The sequence below is a fragment of the Symphodus melops genome (genome assembly GCF_947650265.1).
Source record: "Symphodus melops genome assembly, chromosome: 15".
Classification (NCBI taxonomy): Eukaryota; Metazoa; Chordata; class Actinopteri; order Labriformes; family Labridae; genus Symphodus; species Symphodus melops.
Genome location: NC_136705.1, coordinates 2,983,943 through 3,002,738, shown reverse-complemented (window position 1 = coordinate 3,002,738; position 18,796 = coordinate 2,983,943). Strand labels below are relative to the sequence as shown.

At 42.9% G+C, this 18,796-nt stretch overlaps 1 protein-coding gene across 5 annotated transcripts in view; it reads right to left on the bottom strand.

Annotated features, from left to right (window-relative positions):
* The window catches only part of LOC306835720 (stromal membrane-associated protein 1-like), a 69,333-nt gene that overhangs the window by 8,956 nt on the left and 41,581 nt on the right, over positions 1–18,796 (bottom strand). For 4 of the 5 annotated variants that reach the window (XM_079362427.1, XM_079362424.1, XM_079362426.1 and 1 more), the window contains exons 7-8: positions 13,553–13,616; positions 8,177–8,298 (exon numbers count right to left, since the gene is read on the bottom strand). In XM_079362427.1, coding sequence (XP_079218553.1) covers positions 8,177–8,298; positions 13,553–13,616 — 186 coding nt within the window. The remainder of the gene's footprint in view (positions 1–8,176; positions 8,299–13,552; positions 13,617–18,796) is intronic. The other variant, XM_079362428.1, reaches the window with a different exon arrangement.

The window sequence follows — 18,796 nt, the reverse complement described above, 5'->3', positions numbered from 1 at the left end:
TTCGGAGACGTGTGGACTTTTTAGTGCGAGCTGATAGGGGAAAAACCCCACAGAGGATTTACATCAAACTCACAGTCTATAAGTGACTTTGAGCTATTTTCTTTTTGCATTTCCCTGTCACAGGCTGCATGGTTGGTGTTGTTGAGCGGCCTGATTTGAACCGACGTCTGACAGGAGTCTCTCTGTGTGGAGTCTGCATGTTCTCCCCGTGCATGCGTGGGCTCCCTCCGGCTCCCTCCCACAGTCCAAAGTCCAGCTCTTAAGGTGAACTGCTGACTCTAAGTTGTAATGTGGCTGGTTGTCTGTCTCTGTGTATCCGCCCTGTGATTGGCTGACGACCAGTCCAGGGTGTAACTCCACCTTCACCGCCCTGTGGGGATCAAATCCAGTGACTCAAACTGTAAAAATCGATAGATAGATAATAGATGGGTACTCTAAACTTTGTCTCTCTCATCAGTGTTGGTGCCACTCGAGGTCTTCTGTAAGGCATCAAGTTTTTTTGTTTTTTTTAACAAGCTTTCCTCTGAGACTCATGTGGGCGGCCGTAGCTCAGTCTTGGTTCGGGAACAGGAGGGTCCTGCTAGGGTGAGGAACCCATGAGCAAGGCACCGATCCCCCCAGCTCCCTCACTCTGACGTCTCTCCATTAGTGCATGTTCACAGGATAGTGTTTTGTGCATGTGTACTGTATATATCAGCCTGTGTGTTGTGTTGAGTGTTAAAAGCTAATTTCACGGGTCGATGAAGTCAATCTTCGTCTTCATACATGTGCGTTGCTTTTCAAGGGGTAAGTACAAACAGCCAGCTGAGACTGAGACTTGTGTGATATTGATTCAGAATAGAACTCATTCGTTCGCTGAACGACACATCAAGCAGTACAAATTACAGTCTGACCTTTGACCTACGCTGCTATCTCTCCACAACATGTGCTGAAATTGAAATCACAATCAGACATGAGCTGGCTGCTTTTCTTTCAAAGTATCCATATAAAACTGTGAGTGTGTGTTGAAGCAAAATGAGACGTCAAACCGGTGTGAAGTGAAGCCTCTTTAAGCCCGAATTCAAAAGTTTAACACGAAACATTTTCCACAGGCCTCTTTCAGATCTCTCACCATCTGTTACCAGCCAGACACTCGAGGAGCGTTAGCTCCACTGTCACTGAAAGAAGAGCAAAACAGTCCCTTGCAGACATCCTGCTAAGAGCCAAACAGGTGGCGAATAAAGTCTGCATGCAGCCATAGATCTGTCAAAGAAGCATGTCACATGTGCATCTATGCCTTACTTTGTCTCTCTCAGCTTCACACACACACACACACACAGCGTCCACATAGTGTGTGGTGTGTTGCCGGGCTCCTAGCAGCACATTGTTTAATAGAAAGCCTCTTCAACAAGGCTTCATTCTTCTTCACAGCCAATGTTGGTGTTGATGGGAGAAGCTCGAGCTCTGAATCGCCACTCGGGCAGCCTTTTTTTCCACTGTCGCTATTCATAGACGTCTACAGCCAAACACACACACACACACACACACACACACACACACACACACACACACACACACACACACACACACACACACACACACACACACACACACACACACACACACACACACACACACACACACACACACACACACACACACACACACACACACACACATTGGACTACCTCTCTCTAGTTTTCCATCACTGCTTGAAATGCTCATACACTCCCCCCCTGATAGACCATCTGTGGCTTTAAAACCACCCTAGGCTCAGTGTTTACATGTGTGTAAATGTGTGTGTGTGTGTGTGTGTGTGTGTGTGTGTGTGTGTGTGTGTGTGTGTGTGTGCGTGTGTGTGCTGGAGGATTTGTGCTCATTTACAGAGAACAAAAGCAAAGCTCGCCTTGGAAATCTGAATTCAGGAGTAAGAGAGAGAGAGCGAGGAACAGGACGGAGAATAAAAGACGAAAACAAACGAGAGGAAGGATCAGAAGCTGATTCGATCGTCACCTCGTCCCTCTTTTAATCCTTTTTTTTTCTCTCAGCCCAGATTCATTCCTCAGCCTTAAACACTTCACCTTGTCCTGCTTCCTCTGTCCTCTTCACCTCCATCTAGTTCCTTTCCTCTTCTTTCTCTTCAGCAGTCGCCAAATGCAAACTGCTTGAGCAGCGGCGTGGCATTTGTTGATGGTAAATGCAGTAAATCCCTAAAGAATACTCCATACTAACAGAGGAAGAAGAGTTTTAAAATGTGCTCGCAGTGCCTTCATCTATCAGGTTGCATTACACGCAAGCAGGCAAACTCCATATTCTTGAATCTTCTTCTGTTCGGATGGAGACAGGAGGGAGCTGAGTGGGACTCGAGCCTGTAACTGGTGACGCTGAAGGTTCTGTACATCGTGCGCCTGTTCTTTTTCATTTCATTCACAACATTTTCTGCACTCGTATTTTGGAATACAATTGTTCACCCCCCAAAACTTCTTGTTCTTCAAGGACACACAGTTTAAAAAATCTGCTGCTGCTGTCTGAGGGAGCAGCACCGAGCTGTACGGAGAACATCTGCATCCTAATTCTGCAAACCTCTGCGAATCAGCTGCCGGACTTATCGTCAGACTGCGATGTGGGTGGAGGTGACTGTGCAATGCTTTTTGAGTCCAGAACAAAAACGTCTTCTGCTGAAGCGCTGAAAAACCTTCAGCAGTCTGAAGCACATCTTTAAATGTTAATATAAGAGCAGATAGCTGGGTCTCTGGAAAAGGAAAAGTAAAGCTGTAGACAAAGATATAAAAAAATAAACAGAAAGTACAGACGGCCGTGCAGAGAGCCAACAGAGTGGAGAGAAGCAGAGTGGAGCAGATGGAGGTGGAGAAGGTGTTGATTTGGTGCTAATGCTGCGCTAAATGCAGCTAAAACCTTCACTTCAGCTCTTCTACATGTCAGAGAGAAGTGGAGTTGCAGGCTGCAGTGATTTGACAGGTAACACCTCTGATTGACCTCCACTAATTCTGCAATGTGTGACAGTGATCAGATCGCATGTTCATTAGTTTTTGCTTTACTGCTTCATTTTTATTTTAGCCATTATTCATGGCTTCTGAGAGGACGAGACGAGGGAGTGAAAGTCTGTGTGAAAGGGAGGGAGAGAAAAGAGGAAAAGCTGGGGATAACACAAATCCTCCCCCTCCTACAAGGCAGTAATCGTATTTTTATAATTGACGTATTTGCAGATAGCAGAGCTCTCCCTGATGCTGCTTAATAGCTGCACGAATCAGCAGGCTGCCAGCTTCCTCTTTCTTCCCGCACCCAGCTAATCACAGCTGTAAAGCAATATCCGCCAGCTGAATCCCTAATTCAGCCCTCTGTTTGCGTGTGTGTGTTTGTGTGTGTGTGTGTGAGTGTGCGTTTGGTTTGGTGGATGTGTTTTAACTATCAAAACAGCCTTTTTTCCCCCCGAGTGGACAACGTTCACGTATAGGTGAGGAAAGTTATCTGAAAACGGGCTTTCAAGTTCACCGAGCCGTCTCTTGGCAGCTGTTAGTAAATGTGTGGGATATAATGGGATGAGAAGATGTAATCATCGAGCTTATGGAAGTTCAGCAAGTCGAAGTCCGACAGTAAACTGCCAAAAACACAACCGCTGTTCGGATTAATAAGCTTCTCAGAGAGACAAATAAGGCTTCAATCCACTGCAATGTAAACCCCTCTTGGTAGGATTGTATTATATACTGTAAATATATTTATACTACTAACTGTAAATATTGATTTATGTTCAATCTTTAAGTCAGTTGCACTTGTACATATAGGTACTTCTAGCTCTTTTTATCATCTCTATTCGATTAACTTCCTTCTATACTTCTGTACTGTGTCTGAGAGCAACGTAAACAACGACATTTCCCGCTGTCATTAATAAAGTATTTCTACTTCTGATTTTTAGGTTGCTGTCAAAAATGCACAAAAATACACTGAGTTGTATGTTTGAGCACAATCAGATTCACTCTGCATGCCGACTTTACTGCATGCGAGAGCGCAGCAGGAGATATTCAGGAATATAACCTGGAGTGATGAAGAGGAGGTGACGAGGTTTGTGTCCTGCAACCAGCACACAACACAAAGACTGGATGAGATGGGACAGCGTCCGCCAGCTCTGGCTGCTCCCACTCTCACATTTTCACGTCATGTCTCTCGTCGCGGCCTTACCTCCTCTCCTTCGTCCGACAGCGAGAGCCTCCCACTGGGAGATGTACGGATGTGAAGAAGCGAGGCAGGAAGATTTCTGGGGCAGCCTGCTTGATTGTTTGTTATAGACGTGTGTGCCCGGGAGGGTGATCAAGAGCAGGGTCACACAATGCAGGCTTTCAGTCCAGTACACAGAAAAAGTGAATGCTCAGATATTAATGAACACACACATTTATCCTACAAAGTTTATCTGCCTTAACAAAATTAAAAAGACTTTCTAACATCAACCATGTGGTACACAGGAATCAAACAGATGCTCAAAGGCCCCTGAAAGACGACTAAACTCATTTTCGTAATGAGATGAATGAAGGTACCTGAGGACAGACCTATTAGAAAGGAACACAGAGTCAACGATACATGTCGAAGGGAATCTTAAAAACAGACACCAAACAAGCACTTCTACATGCATCTGCATGAGAGCTGTGACAAATAAACTCTATTCAATAACTTCAGGTAAGAACAGCTTCTTTCAGAGTGTCCTTTGAAAGGTGTGCCTCACATACCGTACAGGCCATTAGGTGACTTATCGGGTACACACAAACAAAGACAAGGCAGCAGCTGCAGCCTAACCTTCTTTCAAACAGAGGCAATTATAGCCCACATGCTGTGAGGTAACTGTTTCTTCTTTAAATGCTGCAGGAAATGTCAGTTTCCATGTTTCATGGGACGCAGCACAGACAGAGATGAAGACGCTGCGTGTGTGTGTGTGTGTGTGTGTGTGTGACAGGTGAACTCCTGCAGAGATTATATACGACTGAGAGACGCAGTTAGCTCCAGTCTTCTGAGACGAGAACTCTGGTAGAAACAAGATGTTCTGTTTGACTGATACGAGCTGCTCTGCCACGTGTGAGCTACGTACAGTATGTGGAATCAAGCAGCTCCAGCAGTGCGACCGCTCTCAGTCTGTGACGTGTGGAGGAACTGCAAAGACGTTTACAGGCCCGATTCTGCAACAGCGTCGTAACAAAGGTCTGCTGTCATGAAGACAATCATATTGGTGTATTGATGGCATTCCAGTCTATGAATTCATATTCTGTTACATAAACATTAAACTAGTTCATTTTATTAAGAAAAGACATTTTAACATTTTCTTCACTTGTGTCTGTTATTAAATAATAATGTTGTGTGAGGCAGCACAGCCTTGTCTGTACTTTCATTTGTTCACGTTTGAGCATTAAAAGGAAGTTTCTAGAATAATGCTGGGAAAAGCATTCTTGCACAGTGTGTCTGCTGTCGTTGTGAGGACAGATATGAGGACTGGAAGGAGGGAGAGGACATGTGAAGGACGAGGAGGAGCTGTAGTTTATGTGCAGAATGAAAGGTGAGTGACAGCACAGAGACAGAGAACAGGGAGGACAGAGGAGAGGGAAGGGACACGGAGCGGATAATGGAGAATAAACACAGGGAGAAAAGAAAGGAGGACAAGCATCGAGGATGTGACAGTGAGGATACAGAAACTTTGGTGCAGATCCATTTTTTAATCTTGTTGCTCATTACTTTGTGAGAAATAAGTTACCATCCCGTGCAAACAAATCCTTCGAATGATAACTTGTCTGTGTTCTCTTGGCTTGTGTAAATATTCACTTTTGGCTCCAGAACAAAGTTTATTCTAAGAGAGAATAAAGAAGCACATCCGGTCTCTCACAGACAAAAAGGAAAAACACAAAAAGAAACATCTGAGCTGATTTTTAGCAAATTCTAACCAAGTGAGCGTTGAATCACTTCACAGGTTTTTCTACAGTTTGTTTGATATTCAATCTATACCTCATGGATAAAAAACTCTTTGAGGAAAACTGTCACGTTTGAAGCTTTTTAGTGGAGTGTAATACATTAGTCTTCAAACAGAGGTCTTGTGCTCACACAATAAAAGAATCACCCGATGAGACCTTCAGGGCCTCCGTAGAAAACTTATGATGATTAAAACAAAACGCATGAATGCTGCATGAATCCACAAAACACACTGACCGTGTGGTTTGACCTTTTCATCAGCTGGGACCCAATCCAGAGCTTCACAGAGAAGATGGAGAGAGGAGCTGGGTTTCGGATTAATGGACACGTTGGAGATGAGCGGCGGCTGTGAGGCGAGACTCGGCGCCGCAGTAGATGGAGTCACGGAGGAGGTGAGCACGGACGGGAGATTAGAGGGTAAGTGGGAGGCTGGTAGTGGCAGAGGGGAAGCTCACAGTTACAGCAGCCCATAATTGTTCTTCATGCCTCGGTCCCCCAACAAGCCACAGCCTGGTGTAGTCCCAGGAGGCTTGGTGATGTGTGTGTGTGTGTGTGTGTGTGTGTGTGTGTGTGTGTGTGTGTGTGTGTGTGTGTGTGTGTGTGTGTGAGTTTGTAACAGATATCCAATTTCAAACCCAGGAAAAGGTCACACAGTTAGCCAATGGATGTAGGAGAATTGGTTCGCCGAGTAGGACACACTCTATGTCACCGTTTGAGTTTCCTGTATTTTTCCATGTAGTGTTCTTTAGCATGTTTGCATCCTCTGAGGCTGTATGTGGTAAACAGAGAGTGTAAAGATGTGTCTGTGTGAATGTGTACACCCTTATTTCCAGCTCAGCAGAGGTCAAAAGGCTGCTCCAAACATGTTACATTCAACCAGCCTCACCGAGGCCACTGCTGAAGCGAAGGTGCATGCACCCCATGTACGGAGGCTGTAGTCCTCCAAGCGGGCTGCCCGGGTTTCAATCCGACCTGTGTCTGTGTGTCTGTGTGTCTCTCTCTCTCTCTCTCTCTCTAATCCTGACAATTGTACCTCTCCCCACATGTGTAACTCGGGCTGGGTGATGGCAAAGACCTCATGATGACATACGTATAACAATACATCAGTTATGAGCATTCATACTTTTTTAAGATACTTACTAAAAGCAGTGCAGCTTTAAGCTCAGAACAAACAAAATATAACAAAAAAAAAGCTCACTGAAGATATTCTGCACCACAGATTTCTCCAGGCACGTTTGTGATCGGCTCTGTGACCCACTTTTGGGTCCCGACCCACCAGTTACGAACCCCTGCACTTACTGAACCGCCCACCTACAATAACTGCAGACGCTGTATTCACACGTCGCTCGCAGCGTCTCTCGGCTCCAGCAGCTGAACAGTCATTTAAGGAATTTAAGGGAACTAAAAATACATTAGATTTATGTTGTGTTGATGTAAGGGCCAGAAAAGTCAATATGATACTATGAAAACAACTGTTGCAATTGTTTTGTAAGATCAATTTCTTCCTGATAGAAACATTTTAATTATGCATCATTTATAATTTCACTTTCAAATAAACTTACAGATAATTACCTCAGCTGTGATCCACACTCCTCCTGTCTTAAAACTCTGCTGAGCTCTCCTTGTTTGTCTTTTTTATGTGTCTTAACTCTTACAGGATTGTCAGGTTGCAAAAAAAAATCTCATATAGAAGAGTTTATCTCTCTGAACACTCTCCATCTGTGTGTCCCGCTGAGCTGCATCAGCTTCATACAAGATAAAGATGGCAGCTTTAAATTGCATCGCTTCTCTTATATTCAACATTTGGGTTCTTTATTGGAAAACCTCTCTGGATCCTACCAGCAGGACCTGACATATTGAGTAAAGAACATTATTGCAGTATTCTAAAAATAAATGTTATTATTATTATTGTTGTGTCTCTTCCACTCCCAGCTGCCCTCTTCACTGCTGCACTTCTCATTCTCTCTTTCTTTGAAGGACACGGCTCAAATTAATTCAATGAAAGAGAGTCTGTGACAGTTTGCTTTGATATGATCCTCAGAGAGTGTGTGTCTGCACAGATAGAGGACACGCCGTGTTTGTGAATATGCCTGTGTTTGTGTGTGTGTTGCATCATGGGAGTCTCCTCAGCGTCCATGTGTTGCCGTCTGCCTGTGGTGATAAGCTGACGATGAAAGCGTGAGACTGTGTGTGTGTGTGTGTGTGTGTGTGTGTGTGTGTGTGTGTGTGTTACCTGAGCCTGTTGTGTGTTGTTGGACGAGGGGAGAGGATTGGACACCATTGGTCCAAAGATGTCCAGTTCATCGTTGATTCCTGCATCGCCGCCTGAGCCCTTCCCAACTCCGTCTGGAGCATCTAAGAAAGAAAGACAGAAAAGATCCAGTAAATTCTTTCTGAACCTGCAGTCCTCCATCTCTGAAACTATGAGATGGAGGTCAAATTGAAAACCTTGCCTTTGAATGTTGAACATATTCCCCGAGACGTACCGGTACATCTCACACAGATCAGCGAGGACATCCACAGATTCAAGCGAAGGATTTTTGCATTCACTTAAAAAAAATAAAATCAAGCGAGTTGTCACTCTGTGTGCAGCGGAAAACTAGGGCGTCCATCTTTCAAATCCCCAATTTGTGGCTTATTGGAAAACATGTTGAACACGTACAGGGGGCAACCTGAGACTAGAGGAGGGAAACTGCTGTTTGTAAAATCCCGTGAATATAAAGTTGTTATTATAGACTGTAAATATGTTTGAAGCCTGAGTGATGTCACCCGTCTGTCCCTGTAGGGGGCGCTGTCTCCCTGCTGGAAATCCTGTCTCAGCCTAGCTACACCACGCCCACCTGTCGATCAGGTCAGCTACACGCCTTATTGTGAAGACCTCTTAAACGCTTCATCAAATCACAACAGAAGAGTAATTAAAAAAAAAGGCTAATCAGACCTATTTCATTTTTTGCAATAAAAACATGACCATGTGAATGTGCTCTGTTTAAGTGACTTCCAGGACTCAGCCTGCCCCAAGTGGACACTCGCTGAACTGCAGGATTTCAGCACCAGCGGTTTGAAAAATATCAGTGTGGCCACAGCTACTCTGCAAATGCAACCTACTAAAACTGCCAGTGCATTTTACACTGACCCTTTCTACACGTCACACTGAACATATCTACACAACGTTTCTCTGAGTGTGTCCAACTATTCATTTTGTTTTACTTTATGACATCATGCTTGTTTTATTAAACTGACAGCACGTTAGTTACAGTTCGACAGAACATTTTTCAGTCTTTTGCTTTTGCAACGTGTGAACAGAACTTGACGCGGAAAATGAAAAACGACGTCAGATATCTAATGAAGCCGTGTGCAGACATGCAGGAGTTAAAGAGCGAGAAGGAAGAAGCAGACGTATAAAAGGGGAGATTACTGGAGAACGTGAAGACGATGTCACTAATGAGAATTACTCAACATGACCTTGTAAATATGGAGGGGTATTCAAACACAACCGAGCCAACTCCATTTACAATTATCATGCTTGTTAGCTGGAAAATCCTCCAGAAATATCGACTAATTACTCTCTTTCTGTAGTAAGGATTTAATGCTTCTCTTTTTGTCCTTGTAAATATTCCTGTTGAATAACGTGTGCAAGAGCAAATATCTATTTGACTTTGTGTCAGAGAGCTAGTTCGCTTCCTGGCGTCTTTAATTCAGTATCAGTTAACTCAGAAGAGTCTGACTTTGCATAACGCTGACGAGCCTGCAGGCTAGCTGTTTGCTGCGGCCTCTGACTCCATGCCTGGAGTTACACAGAAAGTGATTCTTTTACCTCGCTCACTAATCTGGGAGCCTCTTGTTACTTGTCAGCAAGTTAGAGCCTTTTCACGATGTCTTCCTTTTAACATGTTCATTTAGCAATGAGGAGCATATTTAACCCTGGAGTCATTTCTCCTGTCAGCTGAAATGGAAAAAGGACTGATTTTTAAAGTGGGCACCATTGTAGAAAAGTGTGTTGTTCAGAGAGACACCAGTTTCCTTGGTGTTTGAAGAGAGACTCCCAGCAGTGCACGATGTACTGTCACCTAATAGAGAGAGAGAGAGAGGACACTGATGGAGGGGCTGAGAGAGGGAGGAGAGTGAGCTCTCTGAGTGTGTGTGTGTGTGTGTGTGTGTGTGTGTGTGTGTGTGTGTGTGTGAGAGAGAGAGAGTAGTGGAGGTCATTTATATAACCATAGTAATGAAGCACCCATAATCTAAAGTGTAAACAGAGAGCTTCTTCACCGAGACAAAAAAGGAGGCGACCGCTTCATCCGGACGAGTTATTAAAGAACACACTCTGATTATCACATCGTCATCCGTTATATTTAAACATTATTTCTGATCAATCTTACGATGCCCTCCTGTCGTTCGCTAACTTTGATCTCAATTTGTCAGTGAAGTGACTTTCTAAATCGGTGTATGAAGTGTTTGAAGAAGCCATTGTGGCTCTTGTTATCGCTTCATTGGCTGATAACAGTGACAGGTGTGAGTCACAGAGTTTCATACTGACAAAGAAAAGAAGAACACATTTGATTTCCTATGAAACAGTTACCCTCCTGCCCCTTTTATTCCCCCCCACCCCCCACCCCCACCCCCGGCTCTAACCAAAAACAGGCTGGCCCTTTGCCATGGAAATGAGCCTCGGGGAGAGAGGGGTTCATCATCATCGTCATCGTCACTACCATGAAGGGCAAAGTGCCCACCACCCTCGAGTGCTCCATGGAGCCACTTGAGAGCACTCTGGGCCTCACCATGGAAACAGACCAATAGTTCAGGATCAGGCTGTGTTTTATAATCAGCCTGAGCCGCTTTTACCCAAGTACACACACACACACACACACACACACACACACACACACACACAGATTCCCAGGATCCTCAGGAAATGCACCTTCTACATTCAGCAGTTGGGGGCTCTCACATAAAGAAGTTGGCTCTCTGTTTAACTGGGAGAATATATCTAACTGGATTTAAGGGTTTACTTGTTCAGGTCCCAGTATTTATATGAGCTACTAAGTTAAAGATATATATTTTTTCTTACTCTGACCTTAGTTGTGTAAATGTTGTTAAACCTGCAGATTCACAGGTGTTGTATTCATTGTGTTGCCATGTCAGTGGACTTTTCTAGAACCAAAAACTTATCAAAAAGACTGAACAGACAAATGATAAACACAAACTGCTTAACATCAAGGAGGATATATATATATATATATATATATATATATATATATATATATATATATATATATGAATTTAAGTTATAGCTGAAATAACTCCCAGCTCTATTATTATTACGAATATGCTTTTACAAATATATATATATATATATATATATATATATATATATATATATATATATATATATATATAAATAACTTAAATTAAAATTCTTCAGATTGAAATGAACTGGCTCCGCCCCTTACTACCTGAAGGCCACCTGAGAGGAGAGAGATACAGGAGGAGCGCTGACACAGTCGGGGGTCAGAGCACCTTTATGTAGACTCTGATATCCGGTCTGTGCTTTACCCAAAAACCCTTCCTGTGCCGACTTCTAGTTGTGGTGTTTTTCTCTTCTTCACTGCATGAACAGGTTGATTTCTTTTATCTGTCACTTTGTAACTCAGTGTTTTAAATCTCCATACAAACAAAGTCTTACTGCACTACAGTTTCTGTCTTCTCTCCGTGTAGTTTTTCGTTTCAGTCATCTGTCGGCCTCTATAAATGACTTGTGTTTGAAATGACTTGAAGCTGCTGTGGCTCAGTGTTCGAGTCTGTCAACCTGAAGGTCGGGGGTTCAATCCCCATCTCCTGCAGCCACATGGTAGAATGATGCTCTTTAAAAAGGAACAAAATGATGATTGTTCTGGAGCAGATGGAAATGGATACCTTCTTGTTATCCTGTTTTCAGTCTCTCTCTGGAGTAAAGAAGCCTGAGGGGTCCGGCTAAACAATCAATACGTTAACTGCACATTTAGAAAAAGGTTTTAAACTAAAAAATGTGAGAATGGAAAGAAAATCGGAGAGATGCTCGATCCCACAGCTGCAGCTATCACATTTATGTACTCACATTCAGAAATTTATTTTACAAGAAAAACTGAAAAAATGAAACAGAAGAGACAACATGGAGGAAGAATCCTGTTTCTCTGTGTCACTGCAGAAGGACACTCACGGGAGCATTACAGTGAAGACAAACGTTATCAGACAGACAGTCTGAGCTCCATCAATAAAAGTTTCTGAAATTGATTCAGTGGTTCTTGGGGAGATTTATTTTTGGCAGGATTGAACATCTCTCTGAGCATTTATCATTATGGCAGCGTTAAGCCTTTCCAACTAAACCTGAAACAAACTGATAAGATGTATTTTCATGTTGGCTGTCAAAAAGAAAGCTTCTTTTTTTAACATTTGGTACTATCAAGTAAAAATTGGCTTCACAGTTTGGCAAACCAAGGAAAGCAAAAGCAAATATGGCAAGGGAAATGTGTAAAAATGCTTCTGTAAACAGCCTCAGTATACTGCAGTTCCTCTCATGCCAGCACTTGGCGCCGAAGTGAATAAATGTGAACGCAGGAACAAACAGGAGCAAAGGTAGAAAAGCAGCTCTTTGACAGCTGCAGAGGAAGGTACGCAGAGACGCTGGAGGCTTGGGTGGAAGAACGGGGGGATGTGTGAAAGCTGAAGGCACACTGGCCACGAATCTGACTTATTGATTATGTGTGAAATCTCATCCACTCAACATGGCTGCAAGGTGTGTAGCGTTGGTTATTTATAGCTGGGCGTTCACTCTGCCTCTCCCCCGGTGCGGCTGGGAATGTTTAATCAATGCTGTGCCCGACGGCTCTTTCCTCTGTCAGCAAAGCTTTCCTTCAGCTATTACAGGCTCGAACTGAGAAAACACAGGGTGATTGCATATTATGAATTTATGGAGTAACCTCCGACTCAACCCTGACTTTTTCTGCTGGATTTTTTACTGTGCAGGTCAACGAGCATGGAGCTGAAACTCCTGTCAGTTAACGGGCCAAGACACATACTGCATCCTCAAAATGTCAAAGGTTTGAATCCAGCTTGTGACCTTTGGTGAATGTCATATTGCTTGGTGCGGTCAATCGTTGCAGCAATCTGCTGCTGTGTGATGCAAACTACAGTACCCATAATGCCATTAAAAATGTAAGCATGCACGAGCTTAACAAGATGTTGAGTTCCAATAGAACCGACAGCTTCAAAATGTACAGACTGCATGTTTCAAAATGACAGAAATTCACATGCAGTTGTTACTTTAATTCAAGGTCCTTGCCGTATAGACGGTATATAAACATGGACGTCACCATTCGTATAGTTTTAAAGCCTTGCGATGGTGGTCGCCATTTTGGAAATACTGTCTCTGACTTTCTTCAACCTGGTAACAGATAAAGAGGTGAAGCTGAGACAGACCTGTATCCTCTTCATGAAATACTTGAACATTGTGTTTTTTGTGTATTTGATATGTTAGAAGACGTGGAGAAGCTCGTTCTAGGTTAGTCGTCACTTTTCCAGTCTATCGATGGCAGAGTTTTTTAAGAAGGGGTGTTGAAGGTTGGTGTGGTCTTACCCAGGCCCAGCAGGTCCACAGCCGGCTCTGTGCTCTCCTTGGTATTGGCTTTACTCTCCGTCTGCTGAGAAAAAGACAAAGACACAAAACTGGTATGTCCACTCCAACCTGTGAGCAGTTTTTTATGCGTTGTGGGTTTGACGTAATTACAGCTGATGCAAACGTGACTTTATCATTTTACGTTTAATGGCATTTAAAACAGACGTTTCAAAACCACATAAATATTTACTTTGAGCTAAAAAAAAAATCATACAACAACCAAATGTACTTTGAGATGCATACTGTCACTCTGAATGGATTACAGCATTGTGTTTTTAGATGTTTATCAGCTCTCGTCGGCTGCCGTCTCTGCCTGAACCCTTCAAGTGAAACAGGACAGGACGGGAGCTGACAAAGCTGCACACTAAACCTTTCAGGAAATGTGTTGGAGTACAAGGAGAGCATATTCTCAGTGCCAGCAGGGACCATGTGGGGGGAATAAATACTCAAACTAATTCAATAAAACCTTAAAGGGCACATGGTATGAAACACGTAACTGGTTACCGGTCAACTAATCAAACAGGCCATATATTAAAGACGTACATGATTTGAAACACAGCCTCTGGCTCGGGAGCTTTGTGGTATGCTACAATTTAAAGGTGAAAACTTTCTTTTTCTTTAACGTTTCTCGAGATTGTCTCGATGACAGAAAAACAAAGGAAAACAGCAGCTTTCTAAGGTTATTCCCTGCGGTAAAGTAAAAGGAACGGGGAGGGCAATGAGGCTGGAAATCAGGGTACAGTGTCCTTTGAAATCAGCCCGTTTGGTAAAATGAAAGCTCACGATGTTCTGAGAGCATGAAGGTACATTCCTGAAATAGAAAGCATCTCAATTATTCCTTCAATGTGATTATTGAAAGCTCTACAAGAATCACAATACACCAATTCATACAATGTTATATCTTTAGTGTGTTGGGTTTTTTCACCCCCAGAGTCTTGAGAACACACAGCTCTAACAATCACCCTTTGTTTGAAGACACATAAAAAATATCCAGCGCTTACATCTGTCATCAGTGTGAAACTGCTTTGCAGATGTTGTTGCTGCTAATCAATTATGCTAACAGCGTTTTTAAATTGCAATGAAATTAGGGTGGTATAATGGTGGTGGGGACAAGACGAGAGACTCAACAGAGGACAGATGGACGGGCAGAGAAAGAGGGAGGAGTTTATAATCAAAGGGCCGGAGACAGAGACAGGACGAAGGGAGGATGGAGATGTGGTGATAATGAAGAGAGTAATGTGGTGTGTGTGTGTGTGTGAGAGAGAGAGAGAGAGAGAGAGAGAGAGAGAGAGAGAGAGAGAGAGAGAGAGAGAGAGAGAGAGAGAGAGAGAGAGAGAGAGAGAGAGAGAGAGAGAGAGAGAGAGAGAGAGAGAGAGAGAGAGTGTAAAAGGTTAACACGTAGGCCAGGAGAGATCTACAACGCTGCTAACAAACCCAATTTCCCCCCAACAAAAGATCGATGGACCACATTAAATTCAATGTCGTTCCAATCCGAGGCAATGAAAACAATTACCGCGTCCACGCCTGATCAAGAATGCATTGGCTGAGATTTGATGTGTGTGGGGACTGCAGCAGAGCTTTAACAGAGCTGAGACGCAACAGGAAGGTCGATTGTGTACAGCAGCAAGAGGTGGGTTTGTGCTCTCTATTCACACTGTTCAACAGTAAAGTGCAGTCGTCCAAGAAATGACTCATTTTCACAGAATAGCAAAAACTAGTCGGAGAAAGAACAGAAAGAACCGATGCAGCTGTTCAATATTCATATAGTCTTCTTTGAATATCTTTTCTAATTCATTATTCAAAAGATATTATTTTAGTCAGACAAACGGGCCTAAAGTTGAGTCCATATTTATAAAATACAATTTCATTAGAGTTTATTTAAATTCAACAAAGGAGGCGATCGCCGAAGCTTTATTCCGTAACGTTAGCCCGAGTACCTTTCTTATGCTGGTGCAACGTTAAAATACGTCAGCCTTACTAAGTCCAATCATCTGCATCCAAATGTTCCTCAGCGCTGGGTTGAGCGGGAGAGAGAAGAGTGTGGTACATGGTTTAGTCTGCTCTGCTGTCGGAGCATTTTAATAGCGTACGTACTGTAATGAGGATCGCTCGGCTTCTGGAGTCTCAAGTGGACACTCATCGAGCTACGGCTTCACTTTGCTGCTTCATTTGGACATAAATAAAGCTCGGTTTGTATTTCCACTTGCAAATGATTCATCTACAACAGGGACTAACAGAACATACAAAATATATTTAAAAAAATGAAAGTGAGAAAATAAAAAGATAACCTCACTCATAGCGAACTGTTCTACTCACTACAACTCTAGATCTATCTAACCAGATTACAACGCTCTGGTCGACGGCATGCCGTGTCAGAAATCTCATTAAAGATAAGCATGTAATGATATTAATATGCACTGCAAACACAAAACAAAAATAAGGGGAGTAGTAGTAGCTCTCATCCTAAAAGATCTAAAGGTTCCCCTGATTTTCTTTTCTCAGGTCGCTGTCACCGCTGTCTCTGGCCTTAATGTGGCCCAGGATGATGCCATTGGTTTAAAGAAATACATGCAACCCCATGACATTTTATTCTTTCGTTTGTGGAAAAAATAAATACAGATTCAGCCGGACTGTTCCAGAGCACTGTCCTGGGAAGACGGATCATTATTGATGACTATTCAGAGATTAAATGAGGAAACGTGAACATCCAAAAATGTGACATCAGCAGCCAAGTGATGATGATGATGAAACCACAAATGGGAATTGTCTTCCGGGAAAAAAAAAAAATCCTTTATAATATCCCTGCCTATTGAATTTGAGCAGACTGCAGAGTGTTAGAAAATAAAATTACAAATCATTTCAGTGCTGCATCCCGTTCAGCTGCTGAGGGACAGCAGGAAGACGCCAAAGAAACCGAAATGTCACTCTGCATAAAACGCTTAAATTCCCCGCTGTGTGTTGGGAAAGATTTGGATTGACATGCTGCCAATATTCTCCCTGAAAAGCAGGCAGATGAATTTGGTTTTTTCCAGTGGTTATCTGGGATGACACCAAGCGATGCAGCTGACAGATGGCCAGCGACAGACCGTGATTGGGTGTCAGGGTCAGTTGTGTTTGGAGGCAGAGAGTGGGCAGTAATCGATAACCAGCCACACATCCCACAAACAGGTGAATAGAGTCTTTTCGGATGGAGGCGATGCCAATTTGAAAGAAAAGCTCAGAGCAAACCGAATCCTCTGATGACTGCTGTCACGTCAGATTGTTGTCAGAGACACAGCAGACAAAGCCATCAGCTGAAGGCTGTCACATCCAACGTCAGGGTGAGGGCAAAGTCTACAGCGAGTCCCCAACGCATTCAACATCTTCTGCTGAAGGAACCAGAAAAGAAATGACAGAGAGGCACAAATACTTCTTCTATCAACTCTTACCTTAGAAGGTCAAAAGAAGCCATTTTAGAGCACAAGTTGTCAGTCCAATCTTATTACAGAGCTGTGATTGAACTTTTGGTTCCTTTAAACTCCACACACCAATCCACAGGAGTCGCACTCTGCACCTGGGAGACGCACATTTATCAGACTTATTTTTAAGCATCCAAGCACTCTTTGTTTTTTGGGGTTTTTTTCAGTCACATAATCATTATTTTTTAACCATCACTGATTCTCATAAGTCAGAAAAAAAGGTTTTATTCAGAAAGCTGAGATTGAAAAAGCTCTGCTGAAGAGCTTCTTTTATCAGGGCTGTCAGCAATGAAATGCTAATCATGATGCCATTAAGGTTTGGAATTAATGCTTTTATTGTTTTATCACATTAATCGTCTGATATGTATACGACCTGCTAGGGGACTGTGGATGTTAACTAGCTCTACGCTAACTCTGGAAGAATTCAACAAATAGCAGTTTTTAAATTAAATATTGTACACGGTCCCTTTACAAATAGAATAAACTGAATTCAACATTGTATTTATGAGCGCTCCAGTTAATCTCCTGAGGTGTCACGGTGATGGACGAGAATGACGCTGAATGTCTCATTTCTCAGCTCCGTTGACATGAAGTAATATTTGACCTCAAACATTTAACCTCTTTGCCGTTCCCTTTAGCTGTTGTCATTTTAGTTTTTCATCCTGGTGAATCCATCGTTAGCTAAGGACAGAACGAACATTCAAAATAAAAGCAAAATAATGGCATCATTTTATTCATGTATGCTTCTTTACCTGGAGTAAAAAGTCATCTGCAATTGATTGAGAAGATCTTCCATTGATTTACAGCTCCAACGCTCGTGCATCTGAAGGGTCGACTGACAATCCCCAAAGCTCTGCAGAGAGACCCTCTGCTCAGCGCCACATTTAGAACACACTGACTGTAGCAGAATTGTGTTGAGGTTTGTGAATGCAGCTGATTTGGTAAATGGGTCAGGGTTAGGGTTAAATAACGATAACATGTCACATGGCCCACCTGCTGGAGAGAAACCAGAAGTGCAGGTCCAAAAATCTTATTCTGCAACTTTTCTTTAAAGGTTCATTTTTGGCCCTTTGTTTAGAGAGAGAGAGGAGAAAGACATGCAAGAAAAGAGCCACAGGTCAGATTTGAACCCGCGCCCGCCTGCACTCAGGTCTGTTGCCTTTTCACAGGGCAACATGGCGCACTGACCACGAGGCTACCAGCACCCACTTTTCTGGCTTGCATGTTTGGATGTGCATAGATAAATAATCAGCAAATGTTCAAGTGCTTTCCTCCTAAAAAAAAAAAAAAAACCTCCTTACATAACAGATCCTGCACAGATATTTCGAATAAAAACCCCTCCAGCATCTCAGAGTGAAATTCCCAAGGTCAAGAAATGAGCTTCAATAAGAACAGTTCTCTGTTAAAAGAAATGGAGAGGTGAGTTTGAGTTACACCGCCGCACCGAGGGACTTCTTCATGTTACATTATGTTTAATTCATCTCGAGTCCTTTCATTGAAAGTCTGAAAATCCTTTTTGAAATATTTTTAATTTTTGTCACGACTTGTGCAGAAACAAACATCCAGGGACCCGTGAGGCAAAGAATTAATCAAGATAAAAAAAGCTAGCTGCCAGAAATGCAAATATTCAGTATGAATATTCATGAGAGACATGAAACTGGACCTGACGTCCCTCTGTTACCTGTAGCCTCCTAATTATATCAAAGATGTGAGATAATGCGATCATAAAAAGCTCCTGATGAGACGA